We start from the raw sequence: 23,440 nt of genomic DNA, 5'->3' as shown, positions 1-23,440 counted from the left end.
CTTATGGAAAAGGGAGAACTTACCTACTGTCCTATCCCACACTGCCAGTGTCCTGGGTTGAAGATTCATTCAATTAATTAATTTTTATCCCGCCATTATTATTTTTATGAATAACTCAAGGCAGCAAGCATACCTTATTATTATTGCTGCCTTTGCTCCCTCCTCCCTGTGAGGTGGGCTGGGCTGAGAGAGTGACTGGCCCAAGGTCACCCAGCCGGCTTTCATGCCTTACATGGGACTAGAACTCACAGGCTCCTGGTTTCTAGCCCAGCACCTTAACCACTAGACCAAACTGCAAAAAGCCAGTCATTTTTAGCAGGATCACTGGGAGGGTAGAGAGGGCTCCCTCAGTCCAAGTTTGAGACAGCTGCCCCATCCCCAGCTCAATACTGCTAAGTTTTTGCTGTTATTATTAGTGAAATAGCAGTGATCTATTCTCAGCAGCCCAGCTGATCGCTCCTGCCCTGGACAATGGGAAGCTGCATGACCCAGTGGCCTTCCAGGAATAGCAAGAGGAGTGCCTTGAGCAATGTATACCAGAATATAGGCATGTCCCTGTTTGGTGTTAGAGGGCAAGCTGGTAGTCCCAGGCTAGTCTTACCATATCTGGGTTGTAGAAACCCAAGTGACCACTGGTTTATCTGTTTCTTTGCTGGCATCTAGTGGTTGTCTTGATTTTTGCAGCCTGAATATATTAAGCATCTGCTAAAGATACTTTTATTGCCCAGCAAAGAGTCTGCAGTTGTTCTAAACTGTCCAAGCCTGTATTTAATTCTACAGCTACTAATGTTGTTCTGGTCCTTTGATCATGGTCCCTATCCCTTCCTAGGGCTGAGAGAGAGGGACTGGCCCAAGGTCACCCAGCTGGCTTTGTGTCTAAGGCAGGACTAGAGCTCAGGTTTCCCCATTCCTGCTCCAGTGCCTTTAACCACCACACCAAACTGGCTCCTACAGCAGCTATTCCTTCATGCTTGTTTCAGTTAAGTGACATATCTCTGTCCTGAAGAATTTACAAAAAAGATTAGCAAGGCAATGGTGTAGCATTTACTGAAGAATCCTGTGCATGTTTACTGGAAGTGCATTTCTGTTGCCCAGGCTTATCCTCACTGGAGCATATTGCTGACCTTGGAATTAGTCTCATTAGATGCACCGGGACTGCTATCCGAATAAATCCTGCATTGTAAATGTTTAGAATGGAAATCTTTGGGGTTCACATCTTCTGTGAAGCTGCTGAAGATCTTGCCCTTAAAGCCCAGATCACTGTGGATAGACTGTGGTGGGTAGCTGTGAGAGACAGCTAAGTAAAACCTCCCTGTTTAATAGCAATATACCTCTGAGTGCTAGATGGTAGGGACAAGCAAGGGTAATCATGCTTGTAAGAGTCTAAAGACATCTGGCTAGCCAGTATTTCAAAAACAGAATGATGGGCCAATTGGAACTTCTATCTGATCCAGTGGAGTTCTTCTTAAGATATAATCAGCGGGTGCTCAGGCACTCCAGAGATACTCTGCATGTGTGTTAAGCCTCCTTTTGAGTAGCATGTGTGGGGTAATGGCATAATAGTGGTAGGTTAGGATTGGATTGAGAACTATAGTTTTTGCATACAGCTGTTTTCTATTCCCTGGTGGAAACTGTTTCTTGCTTTTCTGTGGATTGTCTTTGCAAAGGTGAAATGCCTCTACTCCCTCCCCGGTTACATATAATTGCTAGCTCTGAGATGGGATGCTGGTAATGATTAGGTTTGTATTGGGGGTGGGAGGGAATGGGATGGATACAAATTATAGGACTCTCAACCACCTAGTAGATTGAATCAAGAGTTGTTAATTAGCTCATTGTACAGAAGAAATGATAGCTGGGAGAGAGAAAGCACCATATCACACGGTGATGTGCATTGGCAAGCATCCTGCCATAGCATGGACTGCATGTTGCACATTATACTGCAAACTCATGGGTTACTCTTGACTTAAGTGTTTTAAATCAGATTTAAAACTCTGATTTGTTCTGAAGCTCATAACTAGTTGACTGGTTTGAGGGAAATGGGAAACTATGGTGAAATAGCAATGTCCTAGGTTGATTGCTTGGGTCACCAATGGGAAGAGTGGAGGAGTCATTTGAATGTTGTCTTAGTAAGTTGTAATATGATGGTCTGAACCAGGCCACGGAGTCAGTATTTGTATTCAGAGTTGAATATATAAGCCATCCACATTCGTTGTGAATTAGGAAGTAGTCCACATGTGTATCATGGCCATTGCACACATGTGTCCATAAAGGCACACCAGTTCCTGGTTCTTAGCTGGGTAGTACTCTGGCTTCCAGTTGTGGCCAGTGGGACTCTTTGGGTATGTGGTTTGTTGCTTGAGTTCCCTCAAACCAATCCCCATCCTACTCATGGGGCTGGGTAGGAGGTAGAAATCAGCTACAGACTGTGAGTAGGGAAGTTCAAGGGAATTAGAGATGTTGGCAGGGTGAGAGGGGAGCGCTCACTGAACCAGGGATTAAAAGGAAAGAGCTCTTGCACTGGTTTAGGGTAGCATCCAGCCCCACCACGGAAAACATGAATGATGTGGTAGGGCAAGTCCTTACCATTGATTCTAGGGGAAAATTGGAAGGAGGATAGGGACTGTCTGCTGCTGGTTTGGTCTTTGCTCATCAGCCAGGGGTGTGCACCTCCCTCTGTTCCACTGGCATGACCCCAAATGGCATCAGGCCAGAGTTGGCTTTGTGCACTCTTTCCCTCTGCCCCCCGCCCACCCCTTCTGTGTGGTTTTATCAAAGGCAGGCTGGGTTGGGTCTGAAGAGCATAGAATTCCTAGCTGTGGAGGGACAAGACCAGGAGGTTCATAAACTTAGGAGGGTAAGTTAGCTGTACCTCATTGTTCCTAAACATTTTCCATCTGCATTCACTACTGAAAAAAAATCATTAACTTTTGCGAAAGACAACCTCGTTTGAGAGTGCTTTGACTCATTTTCCTTTCATATTAAGTGGCCACTTCAAAGCACAGAAGAACTTCATAATGAGGGATACCACTAGAGAAATGGCAACATTTGGGCATGTACTTTTCCTGGAATGAAGTACTCTGGGCCTTTATCCAGCCTATACTGTAAGATAACCTTCACCACTCCTCTGATCAACAGGCCAATGGCAATTCTGGCTGGGGATGGTGGGAGTTGTAGTTGGTCACATCTTAAAGGAAGTGAATTGAAAAGGAAGGATACTGTGAAAACCTGAGCAATGGGCACAGAGAGAATTGGCTTCTTACATCTCCCAAGAGACTCCTTAGTTGTGACTGAGATCTGCCTATGTAGGAGGTCAGGAAAAGACTTCTCCCTGACCTCTGCTCTACTACTGACCTCTCCTCACTTCAGCCTCTGACCTCTGTCACCTTTCTTGCCTTCTTCGTGTCAGATGTCTGAATAGGCTGGCTTCATCTGCAGGAGGCAGCTGTGCCCACTAACCCAAACAGATTCTTTTGGAAATGGTTGTGCCCTGTGGGCTTACTTGCTTTCTTTTGCCCTTTGCCTTTCTTCCATGCCCAAATCAGAGGCTCTGCCTAGCAAGCTCAGCTTCAGTCACTCAATGTCACTACAACTTGGGTTGGGTTCCCAAAGGTCCATCATCCAAGTATGGAAGTGTGGACTTGGAGTACCATGAAGCTGCCATTGAAAAAGCCATGTATCTCTGAGTCAAAAATATCAGTATAGGGCCACACCCATCAGTGGTCTACAAAGTTTTGCAGAGCAGTCATTGTTCCTTAGGTGTTCCGTTCAGCATAATCTCTCATAAAAGATAGCTTCCCCTTTGCCTCCTCACATAAGCTGTCATGAGCACCAGACCTGCTCTTTGAGGTTGGGTTTGGGTGAGCACAGGAAGCAAAAATGTTCCCCTTGATCTGCCCATGGTTTGCTTCTGCTAATGTGAGGAACAGACCTGGATACCATGTCTGGAGCTTGCATTCTAAGGACATCCAACCACAGAGTTAAGTCGGGTTTTTAGTTGTTAGTTCCTTTTGAAGATCCAGGACATGATGGATACAGTTCCACACTGTATCAAACTATGATTCCTAGTAACATTTGTAGGAAAGCAAGACCAAAAAATGGCAAGAAAGTGATGTCATAGTTTGGGGACAAGCACTGCTGCACGTTATGGAAGTGTAGCTGATGGACTGACCCGGTAACAGGACGTTCACAGCAACCCTGGGTCTCCTGTAATGTGTGCTGCCTTCCGGTCTGGCTTCTAAGTTGCCTGGTTGCTTTGTCTTTTCAATTCCTTTTTTAGGCCTAGGGAGCTGAATTTCTTTTAGTGGCTGGGAGAAGCAGATGCTTATTGAATCTGGCCATTTATTTCTTAATTTTAGTTCATTTCAATGCTGCCTTTTTTTTCTGTCATGGAAATCAAGGAGGATTAAAAATCAGAATAATCCAAAATATTGGGAGATTAAAAAAATGCCCAGAAAAAAAATGCAGGGACAATTTTTTTCCCCCTCTCAGTACTCCCTATTCAGCTGTACTTACAGTTCTCATGAATTGGGCCCTGCCCTTTACCTCAGCAGAAAATGCTTTGACTGCCAAGATTGTATGCCTAGTGTGTTTGCCATTTTCAGAGGACCGTTCTGCCCTGCTGGCGTGAAAAGAGATCTAGCCTTTTCTGCTCCAGGAGGAACATGTCTGTGTGTGCATGTGTGCACTTCCAAGTCACCAATCTAGAATGGGATGTGATCTGGGAATTATGGGGGTTGAAGTCTCCACTACATCTGGAAGACACAGGACTGGGGAAGCTGTAATAGCTTCTTAGGCTGTTCTCCCTCCAGCGTGTGCTTAAAAAGGGCTGAGAAAATCAGGGAAACTGATAGCATCTAAATGGCTCTGGCCTGGTTTGTAGAGAATTAGCTGTGGTAGGAAGCTGATAATGTATTTGATATTCAAATGCTAGGGTTATATTTTCCCTATCAGGGTTATTCCCAGCCTCTGAGTGCTAAAGATTATGTTAAAACAAGGGCCCATGCTGTGCATATTTAGGGGAGATAATTTGCCTGTTTGGCTGAGTGTAATCGGTGATCTGATGATACATATTTATATATTAATAATTTATCCCAACAAGCTTATTGTGTCTCAAGCTTTGGGAGGCAACTTGCTTCTTCTCACTCATGAAATGGATTCAGAAAGCAGCAGCTAGAATGAATCTCCTTTATAGTGGATCAGTCTGTGGAATCTACCTGAGGTTTAGCAACTTGGTGCCCTCTGGAAGTTTAGCACTACAGTTCCCATCAGCCCCCACCAGTTTGGCTAATGGTCAGGGATTCTGGGAATGATAGCTCCAAACAATGGAAGGTTGGTGAACACTGACCAGCAGTGGCTGTCAGGTGGGGATTAGTCTTAGCTGTCTCTGAAGGTGCTAGAGCAGGGTTTCTCAACCTGGGCCTCTTTAAGATGTGTGGACTGCAACTCCCAGAATTCCCCAACCAGCAACACAGTCCACACATCACTCTGTCACTAAGCTACAGCCTTCCATCTTCTTTTACAGCTCTGAAAATAAGCTGAATTCCCTTTCCCAGGAAAACATTTAGCTCTCTTTACATGCCATCATTATCATCAAAGGCCTTGCAGGGGACCGGTGGCCTTTCCAGCAGGTTGCAAATTAACCAGTCCTGCTTAGCTTGGGCTATTGATTCACCCACCTGAGAACAGCAGTGTTCTTCAGAGAATGGCCATGGCCCCAGGGCAGGCACAACCCCACTGTCACATTTATTTGGCCTCCTGGCATGTGATGGGGGTGGAGGTGGGGGGTGGTTGTGGCATGCAATGCAGTGGTGGGGGAGGAAACCTTTGGCTGCCTAAGCAGAAGTCACTCTGCTTTTCAGTTTCTTTTCATGCTTGGCAGACCACTCTTAACACTAATATCTGCCTGTATAACCCTGCCAGTGCCTTCTGTCTCCAGACTGCCTTTAAAATGGTCGCTTGTCATAAATAATGCATTTAAGGGAGTGTTTTGCCTCCTGAAGTATGTGGAGATGCTGCTGATGGAGAATGAAGGTCAATGGGATACTTTCCCTGACAACTGGGTTGTGAGGAAGTATCTGGGGCTGAGCAAACTCACCTGTACTAGGCAGCACCTGTCCTTTGAGCTGTCAGCTCCCGACTGGGAGTCCACCTGGGCAGGAGCCCTTCATGCAGTGTGCCTCACCTGTGATCAGTGGTGCATCTCAATTGTTTTGCATGCCACACTTAATGAACTTACTCCCCCTTGTCTTTGGATGGCTGTGGGTATCATTTCCCTTCCTTGCTTCCCCATCCTCTGACGGCTGTTTCAGAGTTACCAGCTGCTGCTGCATTCCTGATAGGTGAGAACAAAGATCATTTTTGTTTAAAGTATTTGTTGGTTTGGATAACCCAAGGAATTGTCTCAGCACATTCACAGTGGCACACTTTAAATTCCTGTATATCACAGCACCGTCGTGACCACGGGGAGAAAATGGGAGTTTTTATTTGAAATATTTGTAGTCTGCCTGTTAGCCAAAGGATCTTGTGGCAGGTTACAATCCATCAAAGGAGAACACAAGGTAAAATATGTAATAATTTAAATCTAAATCAGGGCTGTGTGACGCCTTGCTTTTGAAGGAGAAGAGAGCTTCTGAGCATGCATGGGCACTAACCCTGGGTGCTCCAGAAAATGAAATGTATCTTTTCCTGGGATTGTGTTGCAGCTGCAAAGATAATCCAGGAAAAGACATAGCTACTTTATGGAGTGTACTGAAGGAGTGAGTACACACACCCTTCCACCCCTTTGAAGCATCCTATGAATCCAAAGCATTGCCCAGCCCTAACAACAATTGTAATGACCCTAACTGAGAAACCTTTAAGAAACAAAAGATTTTCCCTATGCATGAAAGTACCCTGAATTAGTTTTTCCCCCCTAAATCTCATCTGTGGAGCCCTAAGTGAGAATGAATTTCATAGTGAAATCAGTGGCAGGTCAAAAGTGCCCCCAGTATCCCCAGGGGATGTTGGATATAAGGAGTGAGAATGAAGACACCTCCCTGCCGCCGCCACCCCGGCAAAGCCTGGATGAATCATTGAGAGCATTTCCCAGAATCCTTTGCAAAATAAAGGCGCACTTTGCTGAAAGTTCAATAGCAACCACTTTATGTTTGCATGTCACAAATCATACAATAATTAAGCAGCAGTTGTTCTGTGCTGGTGCCCCATGGGCACATACTGACTTCTCTCCTGAATATGGTTTCCATCCACTGTTTTCCACCCATTCTGGCCAGTTAGTTTCCATCCATGTCTTAACAAGAATGGAATTCAGGATGATCGATTGAACTAGTTTATTAAACATAAGCTAACCTAATCACAAATCATGTGTATTCTTGGTTGGGAGTAGGAAGGAGTCTCAGTGCCCAGTGTTTGGATGATACAAGTAATCAAGAGAAATGAATATAACAGGATTTAGAGTGAAGCTATGTACTCTCACCATATACAGTGAACATGTAATGGTGTGTATCTTTTGTTTTTATGGGACCAGCATAATGTGGAAATGGGCTTGTGGATGTGGAAAGAAGTCCTTGGGTGTAGAAACCTGAATCCCCAAAGCTTGGGTTTGATTTGGCACCCCCATCCCTGAAAATAAATTAATTGCTTTACCACATTTTTCAAAAGTCAGGATAGGCTACAGCATGTAAATTGACCACATGGTGGTTTCTTGCAGCAGTTTTTCACAGTGAGTTAGATCATGAGATGATGGCTTGTTCACCCAGAACACTGTGGCTCTGCAAATGTTGGAGTCTGGTTTCACCACCTATCTCTTTGGCCTCCCAATCACTTTGAACCACTCACGTGTTTTCATCTCAGACCAGGACACTGCCATTGTTTTGTAACATCCTCATTTCCTCCTAAGTATGGTTCCTTTTACTGAGCTGGAACTGGATTGAGTGGCTTCTTCAGGAAGCATCAACCCCAGGATTCTCAGCCAACCTGGCCAAAAGAACACCAGGAATTATAGCCCAACATTTCAAGGAGATGCCAGTTTGGAGAAGGCTGGGCATGTACATGAGCGTGGGTTTGGGTTGCACAGGCCCCCAAGAAAGGTGGAAGATTACAACAAGCATGGTTACTTCTGGGTGGCTAGCAACCACAATTAACTCCTTTGGAAAGACTGAGAAGTGTGGTGGACGAAGGGATGATGGAGAGTACAAGGGGGTGTGTCAGCGTCTAGGCCAGCTTTTCTCAACCTTTTGACCCTGGAGGAACCCTTGAAATATTTTTCAGGCTCGGGGAGCCCCTGCACATTCAGGCTCAAAGATAGGCCAGAAGTTACAAAGTTGTTATATTTGTTTCCTGTGTAGGCCTGTAGATATGCATTGACAGTGTTCTTAAACTAAAAATAAAGAATGAAACTTACCTCTTTAATGTGAAGCTGCCCAAATTTGAGATAATCTTTTGAATAAATTGTGATCTCCCATGGAACCCCTAGTGACCTCTCACGGAACCCTGGTTGAGAAACCCTGATCTAAGCAAATCTGGAATTGTCCTTTATTCAGCTAAAGAGTGGATTAAAAAAAGAAGCTTCTATGGTTCTATGGGAAAAACAGTGGCAAACGCTTCCATATTGTTGCCAAGAGAACTACGTGGGTGCATTTTGTGAAATCCCAAGGAGTCAAGTTTCACTTAAGGAGCCTTTACTTCTCCAGTGTCATTTTGGGCTCCCCAAGACGATTGCTATGCCTTTCTTCCCTCAAATGGAAACTGCACTATTAGTTCTTTGCCACTGTGATTTTCAGCAATCGTGTTCAATAGGATTTTGGTAAGCTCTAGAGAGAGCAGAGCTCATGCTTCCCAGAGTCACTTAAAGTGACGCATATTTATTTGCGACATTTCTGTTGTACCTTGGTGCTGAAGAATACGAGGGGATGGGTAGGATTCTCCTCCACTCTTTTTTGTCCTTGCAATAACTCTATAAGGTTAGTTGTTGCCTGTTTTGCTTTGTCTGTATTCTTTTTTTTCTCAATATGCACGAACAATAATAAGTAACAATACAGTGGAGACTTTAGGATTAAGAAATCATCTTAAGACAGAAGCCTTTATTGTGCAACAAATATTTTGATGTAATTTGCAGCTGCTTCTTAACGTTATATTCAGCTCTGGCTGTAAAAGTGACATAATCCTATGCTTATTAACATCAACATTTTAAATTATAGTTAATACTAATATAATACCTCTTTAAAGCTTTAATGGACTGAGTTATCTAAATAGAGCACTAATAACCTCTAGTCAACACTGTATAAATGCCAGTGTATCCAAATAATGTAATGTATTATGTATGTCTTATAACAATATAATAAAACGTTTTTTTAAAAAAGGGTTAACTGAGCTCAGAGATGGTGACTGGTAGAAGATAACCTGGGCAGTTTCCTGGCTAAGTGGGAAACTGGACCAGGGTTTCAGGTGGGGCTCTCTAACCACTACCCCACACTGGCATGAACGTTTGTACTGAAGCTGAGTGTGACAGTCTTCTGAATATGTATACTCGTAAAAAGGTGATACAGTTCAAACTATGCACATTAGCTAAAAATGCTGCTGTTGGCTTTTTCTTAAACAAAGCAAAGTTTGGCTTCTGTATTCAAGATTCTGATGACTGTCTCCACAGAGTTAATTTTATTTCATGCTTTGAACGTTTCCCCAGGTCATCTGATAGTTTTTCTGATCACAAAAGACTTTCTTCTAGAGTACATCTCTCCCAGTGGGCAGGTCAGGGGATTGTCTTGTGTGGGCAGTGGCCTGGATTAAGTTTTTCTCTGTTCGGACTCCAAAAGCTCAAAGGGAGTCCAAATGTCTGAAAAAATGTAAGTGCCCCAAAGTATTAAAATGCATATATAAACCAAATATTATCTGTTTTATGATAAAATATAAATTCCATAGATGTTCATTGGCATACCAATCTAATCCTTCCCTTTGAAACCCATCCTAGCCTAATGTCTTCTGTTATTTCTAGAATACATTGGTATTTTTGCATGTCTGCAGTAGAAGGGAATTCTAACTCCTCAGTGAAGGAACTTAGCCAAAGAATGCCTCTCCATATGATTTGGGAGGGGGGGGGGCAAGGTATGGGACCCCAACACAAAACAAACTTATAAGCAACATGCCTCATATTTGTGATAACATTCTCTGCTCTTATATACCTGAGATTATATTCTATATAATAGTCATGGTTTTGTACTCCCATGTTTTACCTGGGATGTAAAGCTGTACAGCTTGTATATATTCCTGTGATGATCAGGGAGGCAACTTTGCTGTTGACGAGGTGTAAAGGAAACAGTGGCCTTTTTGCAATGAGCCTTCAGAAACCTTCTGTTTCTTTAAAAAAAAAAAACTTGCATGGTGTCTGGAAAACAACTAGAGAGCCCACGCAGAGGCTGTCATGTGTTTAGCTCCATTAACTTACATGTTACTACGCAGCAGCAGTAGGCAAGCTGTACCACCTGCCCCACAACCCACTGATCATTTGATGGGCAAGCTGCAGGAATCTAGACCAGAGGCATCTGCAGGGGGGGTCAAGAGGATGAAAGGAGCATCACACCAAGGTGATGCAAGCTTCTCTGCCTTTTGCATGCACCGTGACCACACGTGCATGAAAGGGGTGGTGTTTGTGTCATGGCACTGCTTTCAGCATTTTGATGAAACCTGTGGATCTTATGGACATCACTGCATAAAGTTTCCTTTTTCCTCCTAGCAAAGTAATCCAGTATCATTGCATTCTTGCTGACCAAGGGAATAAAAATGTTGCTGCTTTGCCCTCCTTCACTTGGAGGTAAAAGGGAGTCCTGGTTAGGGCTGTGCAGTACTTCGGGCTCCAAACAAAAAGATGCTCAGCATATGGACCACTCAAGTAGTATTTGTCTACCCCTCCTTCTACCAAATCAGTCTTTTCCCGGGATTGTGCTCTGGAGGGCAGCTGTGCAATCCTGGGAAAGGATGGAGCTGGTTGCAGGTAGGGGCTACGCAAGCCCCCTTGGGTGCCCTATAGCACCTTTGGGTCTTGGAATTCAAAGTGCTGCACAGCTCTAGTAGACGTCCCCTCCCAGACTGCTCCCTGATCTCTACGTTGGAAGCTGTTCTTGCATGGAAGATGGTTCGTGCCCTGCCGTTAAGTGGCAAAGGTCTCAGCTGCCAGTATTGCCCCCTGAAGTATCTATCAGGAGCATGGAGCTACACACTTCCCACTTAGATCAGATAAAGCAGGATAGGCAACCTGGCGCCTTCCCTAGAGGCAGCCATGTTTGGATTGCAGTTCCTGAAATTCCTGCTCATTTGCCAATCTGTTTCTCCTATATACAGAGTTGTAGGCTGAAATACCTGCAAGTAGCCACTTTGCCTTTTTTTAAAGTACTTGCATACTTAAGTACTGGCTTTCCCCAAACTTGAGTCCTGTAATGGGGACAGTGGGAATTGCAGTGTGTGCAACATCTGGAGACCAGACTGAGAAAAATGGTAGATGTTTCCTGACGCTTAACAGCTCTCTTTAAGATTATAAGATTATAATTATTATAGATTATAGCAGAAGCCTATCATTCAGTTGGGTGTCCTGCTTTCCCACAGTGAATAACTGGATGCTTGCGGGATGCCTTCAGGGGCTGCTCTTTTCAGCTATTATTAACCTTAACCCAGAAACAGGAACTGAGAGGTATGATTTCTAGCAATCCTTTTGCAACAAGCTGTTCACAAAATGAAGTGAGCATTAAATGCTACAGGTCAGCAAGAAACCAACGGGCTTGACCCTGGAAGCCTAATCCCCAAATGGGAAGAGCAGTAAGTTTGATCTCTCCACTCCACTAAAGATGATATGAACGGTAACAACCATCTCCAACTTGCTGCCCTCCAAATGAGTGAGGATTATAACTCTTGGAATGTCGCACTGCTAGTTGGGAATTCAGAATATTGCTGCTCCATCCTAAGGGCCATCCTGCTAGGGAAGGCCAGCGTGAATGTTACAATCCAGAAGAGTGGATCTCCTAAGGAATCCAGCTGCTGCAGGAGCTTTCTGTATATGTTCCCATGTGATAACATCCGTAACGTGTTCCCCTGCATCAAGCTTACTGAGATGCATGGTTGACCTTCTGTTGACTGCACACAGCATTTCTGCTCTAGTCTGTGATGGATGTTTACTTTCCGTCATATCAGAGTAGTTGATATGAAGGAGGCCCTTTGTTCCCCAATGCTGGTGATTCCTCTTGACCCTCAATTGTTCGGTGTAGTGTGCACCTGCTTGCCCCCCTGGAAGAACCAAAGAGGGAGAGTGGATGAATTCTGATGTCTCCACTGCCTGTCTCGGTGCCAAGAAGATTAGCTGGAGCAGAAATCAGGCTCAGCAAACAGAGATTATATAAAGCCCTCAGACATGACAGCTTGCACTGCTTACTTGTAGGAAGTATCTGTAGGTTGAGTCATGGCAACTGGATTCCTTTCTTTTTGGTTGAAACATTTCACTGCTTGTCCAAGCAGCTTCTTCAGTCACAAGCAGCAAAACGTTTCAACCAAAAAGAAAGAAATCCAGTTGCCATGACTCGACCTACAGATACTTCCATCTGGATGACTGAGAATCTTCATCGACCTACTTATAGGAAGGTTGATAGACTGGTCAAAGCATTGGGGAAGGGAAAAATCAAGTCTACCATGGATCCCATTCTCAATAAGATGTGTGCTCTGAATCATGGTCAGACTGGTACAGTGCTGAACTAGGAGTGAGCACTGAACTTGAATCTTAATTCCTACTGGGAAGCCTGCAAGAGCTCAGACTTGTGATATCCTATCTAGAAGAGCATGCTCCATTATCTCACTTCCCCTGGATCTTGTACTCCAATTATTAATATAGATTACAAGTCCAAACATGATTTTCCATATTTCTGTAATCCTTTACTTAAGAAAGATTTCTTAAAAGCAGTTTATGTTAGTGCAGAGCCTTTTGCAGCGTGATAATTATTAATGAATACTTAATAAAAAGTAATTCTGCATTCTATGGAAAATAATTTCTTTTTTGTTGTCTTGTCTTTAGCATTGTTGGGAGAGGAAACTTTGGGAGAGGGCACTCCTGCTACACTCTGCATTACGATGAGCGAGAGATGTTCCACCCAGGTTAGGTCCAGGTTGGGAATATTTCCATGATCACAGATACTGACTACCATTCAGTGGTGGAAGGTCTTGGCTTCTGAGATCTGGTTCATTCTGTTGGTTCTGCACAAGAGTCAGACTCTGTAGGACTTCTCCAGGTATTAATGTTGGCAAGCGAGGCCACAACTACAGAAGAAATCAAACTCCATTTAGGAATCCTGCAGAACATTTGCACCAAGTTCCTTTGTTCACTCTCTTGTACCTCGCTACATTGATTTTGAGCTGGACAGAGTATATACTACATGGAAATTTGACTTGCCCTGTGGGTAAAGCGATGCTTGATACCATTGATACATTTTGCTCTAGGATGAGAAACTAATTTTGCAGGGGGACTTTGCCCTTCATCTTCGGTTTCCACTTTTTATTCTATTCTTGTTTCTCTTGATCCCAGATTTATAGTTCTTAAGGTTCTCAGAGGTATGAGTTTTTCTGTCAAAGTTTGAAGACAGGCTGGGAATCCTTGCACATTTCTCCCAGTAACTTATGCCTTGGCTAGTATTTGGCCGCCAGCTCCCCGCAGAGACTGAAACGGGAGATGGTTTGAGTTCCCACAGATGACTTTAGCATCAAATGCATCTGGCAGGTTTGCAGGAAGGAGGCTGCAGAGGCAGGGATTCTCCTGGCTGTCCTGCCTGTCCTCTCTGCTTTCCTACTACGGGACTTTCTCTGCCACTATGGAGTATTTTAAGCAATTTCCCAGGCCTGTGGGCCCCAAGAGGGGTGGATTCACTGCCTGCTTGCAGCTGCTGAACTGTACACCTGACTGCCTGCACAAGGATCCTTTGTCCTGCACCAGGGAATTCTGTGGAGGGGGGATGGTGAGCGGGGGGTGGAGAGGGTAGTTGGAAGGGAAATAGGGAGGTAGCCAGGAGTTGGGGAGCAGAGGAGGAGATTGGAGTGAATGTGCTTCCACTTTACACAACCTGTTCCTCACATACCCGCCAAAGATACTTACCAGTCTGTGGATATTCTAAAAGAAAGGGACCTATCTATCAGTTCTCTCCTAGGGGAGGTGCATTGCAGGATGTAAGAGGGAGGGCAAGATGTCTCCCTGTGGGGTGCTATGCTGAAAGCACTGCATGATTTTAACGTTTGAATGTCCTCCCAAAGCCCCTTGTTAGCAAACCAAACCAGCGTACTGAGCAGCATCACACAAAAACAATTCCTTGGCGGAAGACCTGGTGCTTAGAGTGGCTTCAGTTCAGTTTAGGTGCATGTTAGAGATGTGGCTCCAGTCAGGGTTATAATTAAACTGGAAGGTGAGCCACTTTGGCGCATAATCTGCCCTGTTATTGCCACTGTCCCTATTTGGAAGGGATTGGGTAGGGGTCAATAAAGTTATTGAGAGAAAGGACTCAGTCTGGGGTGTCCTAATTGCCCCTTGAAGAACAGCCACCATTTCCCAGGTTGTTGCCTCATTGGATGGACTACAATGCCCAGAATTCCCACCTTTTTCAGGGATTACCCACCAAGAGCTATCTTCCTTTCTGTTATGTCCTCAGACTTGTTATTCCTTGTGGGAAAATTGAGAGGGAGAGATCATTGAGTGTCAGACATTGATCAGGGTGTGTTGAGATCACACAATGGGGCCTGGATACCAAATTGCCAAGGGATGGGGATTGCAGTGCCGTTTGGCTTCATTCCTCTGCTTTGTTCGGTAGATGCTCAGGACAGATCCCGAACAAGGTGCTGTACTGTAGAAGGCACCCTGTCCTAATCCAATTTCCTGCTCCAAAGCTCAACCTCCCAGTAAAAAATGTGCATTCCAGTTCAAAACTACATTCTTGGTTCAAAATGAACTTATCAGGTTGACCCGTTGTTGTTCATAGCTGATTCTGATTTTTGCAAAGCTTGGGAAATGATTATGCGTTAACCAGAGTACTAAAGCAGGCATTACTTTTCTACCTTTAAGCCCAGGTTTGTCGTCATGTGGATTAGAAAACCTCTTCTGTCTATTTAAATGAAAACTGTGATTCTCTAAACAAAAGCATATTATACATTTAGTGGTGAGGAACAGTTCTCTGAAGAACAAGGGTCCTGGTCACAGACCAAATTGCTTTTGTTAGTTTCTATTGTGGCCAACCAAATCCTGCAGTTTTTAAAATATCACTCTCAAAGATGCACATTTATTTGCAATCACTTATTTCAGTTATTGTCACCCTTTCTCTAATAATGATCTCAGTTGGTGAAGGCCAGTAGAAATGAAGCCAGAAGAGAGGTATTGAGAAACAAGGAGGTATGAAATATTTAGCCTCTCATCATTTACTTTAAAGAGGAAGGGATTTAAAGGGGTATAGATGGGTTGTCTGAAAACACTGTTTTACTCTCCAAGAGAGGTCTGTGCCCTACTATTCTCTCCACGTTGCTCAGCATCTGCAGTCTACAACTACCGGCTCAGTTCTGTCTAATGGTTGGGCTGGCCATAATTGGCACCGCTCGTCTGTGGTCCCTGGGACTCTGCCTTGGCATACATAGAAGACTTCTGTTGTCAGTAGCAGATGGGTATATTGGTAACGAGCTTGTAAGAAAAAACAGGTAGAGAAGAGTTTTGCTTTGCTTTAGTATATTTCTGGGTTAGCTCCTCCTTCATATTCCTGTCTCTCTTTTTCTTTCAGTGTCAGTATCCTGGTTGGGGCACCCAAGGCTAAAACAGACCAGCCGGAAGTTACGCACGGGGGTGCTGTTTTCTATTGTCCCTGGCATCTTGGCAACAACAGCTGCACACCCATTGAATTTGATGGTGGCAAAGGTAAGCTGGGTAGATCTCAAGTGGAAGGCTAGCTATCTGCCTGTTCTTCCTCCCAAGTTCGTAGTTGGATGTCCTAGACCCTGATGTAACCCACATTCCACCTAGACCCATTTTCTTCCTTTTACTGATTTAGATCTTTTTAAACAGGTTTTCCTGCATCAGCAGATTTTGCTGAACTACAAATCCAGGCATCCTGAGCCAACATAGCCAATAGTGAGGGATGCCGGGAACTGTAGTTTAGCAACCTCCTGTCCTGCCTTCGGAGCCCTTTTGTGTGTTCTAGGGGAATAGCTTGGCAAAGCAGGCAATATACTCTAGGTTTGTTGGGAAAACCAAACAAATATTTGGAAATCGGTAATCTTTAGCCAGCCTTTGCTGCTACCATCTGTAATCTGGAATGAAGCCCCATGCAGGTCTGCCAGCAACATAGACTTAAAATATAACCAGGTACCGATGTTGACTGCCAAGCCTATTAAGCTCATGCGGCACTCAACTGTTTATAAGATGCAGGTCCTTTTTCTCTACCTCGGACTATCTGAGTGAAGCATGTCTTTGGTTTGATATTGCGATACCTAATTGTACTACATTGGCATTGGATTTCTTTCTTAGGTATTTCTGGCTGGGAGAAAGCATGCAAGGAGTTTGGTCTGTGGCAAGACCTCACTGAAATTGTGGGTGTTCAGCCGTAACTGATTGCCACTTCGAAGTCTAATGCCAGATTTGCTAAATAAGCATTAAATGAAAATCCACAAATGTGTTACTCTCAGTCAGCCCTTCCCATCCTGATGCCCCTCCTGATGTATTGGAATACAACTCCCAGCATCCCCAGCTCGCAGGGCGAATAGGAATGACTGCAGTTCTGGTGCAATACATTTGGAGGGCAACAAGCTGGCAGTGGCTGCTCGCAATCCTTTTTTTGTCTCAGCGGTTGATGGAGCTATCAGTTGCAAACAGGAAGTTCAGAGTGCTACAACTCCTCTTGCCTATCTGCGGTTGCTTAGCAGCAAAGGGCCGCCCTTTTCCGCCCTAGGTAGCTTAGTGTGACAAAACAACAATAGCTACCTCAGAAGGGAATGGAGAATGGCTGAATGTTGGGATCCTGATTTTTGCCATCTGCCTGGGGCCACTAATTTTACAGCCCTAAGCAGGAAATAAATGAGGCAAAACTGTCAAGGAGGGAGATCAGATTTATATTTTTACATAGGGCTCCCCCTCACTGTTCAAAAGTGAGTAGTAAGAGGGGAGAACTTTTAGTATATTCTGCTTCTCCCATCATAATGAGGAGAAAAAATGGTCCCTGATGATACTCTCCTTGTTTGTGCTGATACTAAAATCATAAGAGGGTATTACCCCACTTTTAGGCCAGGATGCTGCCATTCCTCAAAGATTTCTGTGGGGTGGGAGGAAATGATTTTAGGGATCTGAAATTTGAGTATTTCTGTCATAAGGGACTGACTTAAATCTGATTTATAGTCTTAAAATTATAGATGTATAGACTGGTTTATAGACTGAAATCTGTACATTTATACAGGTAGTCCTTGTTTAGCAACCATACTTGGGACTGGCAGCTTGGTCATTAAGTGAAGCAGTCACTGAGTGAAACCACGACTATGCTTATTATATTACTTCAGCTTTCCTTTGCTTTACAAACCTTTGAAGGTCAGACATGTGAGGATTGATCACAAAGTTACTTTCTCATCACTGTAGTAATTGTGAACAGTGGCTAAATGAGGCAGTCACTCAACAAGAACTACCTGTAGATGTATAGACTGGTTTATAGACTGAAATGTATACATTTATACATGTGTAATCTATAAACTTACAGATGTATAGACTAGTTTATAGATGGAAATCTATACATTATAGACATATAGACTGGTTTAGATGTATAGACTGGTTTATAGACTTTAATCTATAAATTTATAGATTTACAGTCTGAAATCTATAAATATTATATTCTGCCTTTCCTTCAGGAGCTCAAGGTGGCATACATTAGCATTTCTTCCACCCATTTTCCTCACCACAACTCTGTTAGGTTGGGCTGAAAGAATGACTGGTCCAAAGTCCCCTAGGAAGCTTCTGTGGCTCAGGGTAGACTTGAACCTGGGTCTCCCTAGTGCCAGTCCAGCACCTTGACTTCTACACCATATTGGCTCTCTAATGCACTGTTTCTCAACCCCAGCAATTTTAAGAAGTATGGACTTCAACTCCCAGAATTCCCCAGCCAGCCTGCTGGCTGGGGAATTCTGGGAGTTGAAGTCCACACATCTTAAGTCCACACATGCTGAGATTGAGAAAGCCTTATCTAATGTATGTAAGGTCAGTTTTAGGACTGAGGATAGAACAAACATGCAATCTCTGGAAAGGCAGATTGGTGCAGTGGTAAAGCTGTCCTATTGAGCCTGGAAAGGCTGATATTCATGAAAGTTCTTCTTGTCCCCCATCAGGAGAAGCTGCTTTATTTGTGTCAAATCCCATTTTACTCATTGTTGTCAGTGTTGATTGGCAGAGACTTCAGGATGTTATAGCTGTGTCTGGAGAAGCCAAAGATTGAACTGGGAGTTCAGAGAGTTGCCCTGCAGAGAGCCACAACCCCTTAGCCATAGCTGGGATAATTAGGCTCATCTCTTTCTCTCAGGCCCACTTTAAAGGGGTGTTGTAAGGATGAAAAGGGAAAGGGAAGAATCATGTGTGCCACTTGGAGCTGAGGATAAATGGAGAAAATACCTAAGTTATAGGGCTGTGCAGTGCTTTGGATTTGAAGGCAAAATATTTGGCACATAGGTAGGCCTGCTGGTGAAGATAACGGCATCTTCACCAAATCCCACTGCAGCTGTGGAAAGCAGCCGGGTGATCCCTGGAAAGGATGCAGCTGCTTTAAGGAGTTGCCGACAGATGCTGCATGAGCTCCTCTGCACACTGCAAACAACCATTTTCTTTTTGAATCCAAAATGCTGCATAGCGCTAGGGAAAAAAAAGTGCTGAGATAATGCTCTGTCAGTGGCCTGTTTTTAATTTACACACACTGAGACTTGCATATTGTAGGCCCTGATGTATTCTTTGTAGCAGAAGAATTCCAGATTCCCCAAGCACTCACTCACGCACGCACACATGATTACACACGCACACACACACGCACACATGTGCACACTTGAAAAGCCTGGACCTTTGGCTGCCTGAACTGGCACTGGGTTTCCCTGCCTTGGCACTGTAGCCTTAACTTGGACAGTCCCTGATGGAGATGGGCCAGAAATACAGAGATCAGATTTCAGCCAGAGAGTAGAACAGATCCCTGCCTAGGGAGGCAATGTAATCTGATCTTGGGGAACTGGGTAGCTGGTAATATCTAGGCACCTCTACGCTGGAAGCAGCCCTCCACTTTTATTATGTCAACTACTGTTCACAGTCTTGGAAGCTGGCTTTTTATTTATGTAGACTGATGTAATTTTGTGGCAGAATCACTCAAAGCAAGGGGGAAAAAACAGAAGGAATTGAACAACTAGATTCTGGAATGTGTAAATAGCAGTACAAAAAGGCTGGTGTAAAAAACAAAAGTTTAAGAAATTTCCAGGCATAGTGCTGGCCCTCTGGAAGAGCTTTCCCTTGAAATTTGGAGGAGCCCAACCCTTTTAACCTTTCAAAAAGCCTTAAAAACCTGGCTCTTCCCCCAAATGCTGTGCGCAGGATGTTAGATGAGCCTGACCTGTGTAGCTTGAATCAAACCTTCTTTTTAGTGGCTCTGGCACACTGTATATTGTACATTTGTTGGTTTCTTTCTTGGCTTTAATTGTTGTTAGCCACCCAGAGGCATGAGGACCAGATGGGTGGCCATATAAATTGCTTAAATAAATAAAATCCAGGGAGTGGATGGGTATTTTAAATCTCCTCTATCAATTGAACCTACCACACTTGATTAACGGTAGAAAACCTTACCTGGTAATATAAACCAAATCAGCTGCATGTGTTAAACTGGATACCCAGAACACTTCTTAGGTGAAGGGGAAAAGGCCTAATCAATTTTTTCTTTCATATTCCCTGGGGGGTTTTTTGGTGTCCCCAGAGAGCAAATGTGTGATGTCAACTGAGCCTGGGCTGACAAATTGTACAAAAATTCCCAACAGTCCAATAAGGCCATGGAATAATGGTCTAACGTAAGTGCTCTTAGCGTAGGGGTTTTTGATCTCATTTTTCACGATGACGATTTTTGCATTTTTCTCCTCCATTCTTCTGAAAAGTTTAATAGGATACAAGCTAATCTTCTGTCCTGCCATCTCTCTTTTACAATAGTCCTGGGGACTGGCTTAGACAGAGAGATCCTGAAGGGGACTGTACATAAATACCAAATAAACAAATAAGCTGCAGCAGACTGGCCCAGTATGCATCCTGAGAAAGCAGAGATTTGAATCCTTTTCCAGCACTCTTTTCCAGTCACACCTTGCTCTCTCCCTTTTGTGGATTCTTCATGTTTTCATAGGAGAAAGCAGAGATTTTTGACTTTCAGGGAATTTATTTCCCTGTTGAACGTGCACAAGTTTGGCATGTGTGGGCTGTAAAACTCCAACCGACTGCTAGAGATCAGCAGGGGGTTAGTCTTTGGTATCTCTTTGCTGTCATCTAATGGTCACCCAGATTTTTGCAGGCCAGAAATGGCGACCCTATGTGAGCCTGACTGCTGAATAAGCCTTATATATGTATGTCACGATATACATTCTAGGATGTGGGTGGGCACATTTTCTGGGCCACACAACTTTAATTTTATTGTTGCTTTTGTGATCTCTGGGGGTCACAGGGGACATGTCCAGCAGGGATAGTTTGATCTATTTGGGACATGGTTTAAATGGTGAAATGATTGCCTTATGCAGAAACTTAAGGGAGTTGTTTTGTCCCTTAAAACTATAAAAAACGTAGCTTGGGGAGGAGGATTAAAGTCTGAGCTCTCTGCAAAGTGTAATTCTCTCTCAAGCTTTCAAAAAGGGCCACAAATCTTATCCCTATTTGCTGGGGGATGCTCCAGAGCAGTGTTTCTCAGCCTTGGCAACTGGAAGATGCCAGGCTGGCTGGGGAATTCTGGAAGTTGTAGTCCACACATCTTCCAGTCTCCAAGGTTGAGAAACACTGCTCTAGAGAGTATGAATAGGTTTGCTAGGGAGACCACACGTGCTTGCAAGACACAGATTAACCACCTCTGTGGTAAGACAGCACCTTAAATCCCATAGGGCATTGGCCTTACTGGCTAATCGTTGCCTCTCATAAATGGATCCTGGCCAGGCTGAGGTGTAGGCTTACGAAGGTCCAAAGCAAAGTAGCTTCAGTAGGTTCCATTCTGTGCTGGTGGGACTCTTCCTTTTTACCCATCAATAACCCCAAGCAGCTGGATGCTAGAGCTTCACAGTGCTCCCAATTTAATAACACTTGGGAACATTGTGGAAAATTAAAATGGCAGCCGCTGGTTTTTTAAAAAGGGAGGCACTGGGCAGGTGTCAGGGGGGCCCTACCGGAGTCCTGGCAGCTGCCCAGAGATGCGGGATGTGGATACTAGATTAGATCATAGCCCACCCTCCCCTCTCCTGCACTGTGTAGGGAAAGAACTGGTCTTTTGATGCAGGTCTCTTGAAAGGGTTCCAAAGGGCCTTGGGGTGGTATCTTGGATCACAATTTGGAGAATTATGGCAATCATAGATGTAAGACAATTAGGAAGATTGTGGTGGTGGGCTTCAGGGTGAAGGTCAAGGGGGTCATCTGCATTTTTGATTAGCAAGAACTTCCTCTGCCATTCTTTGCCCTATTTTGATTCCTCCCCTCCCCGCCAAAGGGAAACAATGGGAAATTTGGGTGGGGGGAATGGAAAACAACGTTGCATTATGACATATTTTTCTCTCTGAATAAACAGTGAAGGAATTTCTGGAGTCCTGTTCAGAGCAGCATTGTGGGATTTTTGAAGTCATAAACAACGAAAGAGTTTTGCTTGTTTTTTTAAAAACTTTTCAGGCACCCGTGTCAATTGAATAAAGCAGAAGGGTGGAAGCGGAGAGATTTGTATAGAATCAAACAGAATTTTTGGCAGTGGAGGAAGAGAAATGGAAAGGCCTTTCCAGACCAGAAATAACTGGTAACCCATTGGATTGCTTGCACCTGGTCTGCAGCAATTCACTGAGTTCACCTCTAATGGGATTTTGGGGAGAGGAAAAAGACAACATGGTGTCTTATTCCAAGACCCCAGGATGCATTGCTATATTCTTCTGGATTGTTGCCTTGGTATTGAGCAGTGAGAATATTAATGAACTTCTCTGGTTCAGAGCCAGTGGGTTGCCTTTTCAGGTCTGGATTGAAACCAACAGCAGCAATTACCAGGAAAATCAAGGTCATTGCTTAAAATCTCTAGGCCAGGGTTTTTGGAATTTGTGACAGCTGAGGTACCTCTTCCACCCCCATTCTAAATTAAAATTGGACAAGTGCCTTAAGGAAAAATGTACTTTTAGAAAGTGCTTAATAATAGAGCTTCTGTTTGAGTCGCTGATCAGGACATACTATATTTAATCTTTGGAAGAAGCACTGAATCATGCAGGGAGACAACAGAAAACCTCTTCCAGGTATTTCTGCACTGTTCAGGATAGAACAGTTTAGTATATCCTGATGTGGCAGAATTTCTCGAAAGCTCAGGGAGCAAAGCCAGAGCAGTAACTCATGCAGAAGCCTTTTGTAGGAGACAAATCTAGGGTAGAGGCTGGTTGCTTTGGTTTGGATTATTTTATTGGTTCCTTTTCAAGCCAGCAATTTTCTTGGGAGGGAAGGTGCTAGACTACAATGTTTGCAGAATCTCAGGACTGAGATTTCAGGTATTAAACAAAAGTCCCAGCAGAAACTATAGCTGAAATGTTTATCAACTCTATGTTGTGTGAACTCAGCTAATTTGGTCTATTCTTTAAACCTTGGCTAAGGAAAGCTTAGTACAGTATTTAAACCCTAACAATTTTTTCTTGTCTTGAGACTAAAACCTGTCTTTTCACCAAGGACAAAAACTGCACCCCAAATACTGAAATATTTAAAAATGAATATTTAGGCCACATTTGTCCTTTGTGTTACAGGATCCCATTTGGATGAATTCAATGGGATGCTAGAACAAATGGAATTTAAATCCTTTCAATGGTTTGGAGCCACAGTGCGATCACACGCCAACTCCATCTTGGTAAGTGTTGGGTGCCATAATGGATAATTGAGCAGGAGATGCTGTGCAAATGACTAGACTCAGTCACAGACACTTTGCTTGCTTCCTTCTGTGATGAGGATCCTCTGGATGGTAGATGTGGGAGTGGGGGCCAAAGGAGCTCTGATCTCAAGAAAGATGCTCCAGGATGGTTGAAGTTGTCATAACCACAATGTTGGCTGTTGTGCAATCAGCTGAATTCTGAGAATGATGAAATTGGACTCCAAAAATAATGTATTTCTTCCTATGTCTTGAGAAACAAAAACCACAGTGCCGCTGTATTGATTCCGGAGAAACTTGCCCTTCTGACCCACTGTGTGGAAATA

The 23,440-nt window shown here is 43.9% G+C and overlaps 1 protein-coding gene across 1 annotated transcript in view; it reads left to right on the top strand.

Moving 5' to 3' along the window:
• Positions 1-23,440, top strand: part of ITGA5 (integrin subunit alpha 5) — a 72,334-nt gene that overhangs the window by 5,586 nt on the left and 43,308 nt on the right. Inside the window, exons 2-3 of the mRNA XM_063293955.1 lie at positions 15,777-15,910; positions 22,996-23,096. Of these exons, the coding sequence (XP_063150025.1) occupies positions 15,777-15,910; positions 22,996-23,096 (235 nt within the window). The remainder of the gene's footprint in view (positions 1-15,776; positions 15,911-22,995; positions 23,097-23,440) is intronic.

Source organism: Candoia aspera, chromosome 2, assembly GCF_035149785.1.
Source record: "Candoia aspera isolate rCanAsp1 chromosome 2, rCanAsp1.hap2, whole genome shotgun sequence".
NCBI classification, from domain to species: Eukaryota; Metazoa; Chordata; class Lepidosauria; order Squamata; family Boidae; genus Candoia; species Candoia aspera.
The sequence above is the reverse complement of the archived record's forward strand: the minus strand, read 5'-3'. Positions and strand labels throughout refer to the sequence as shown.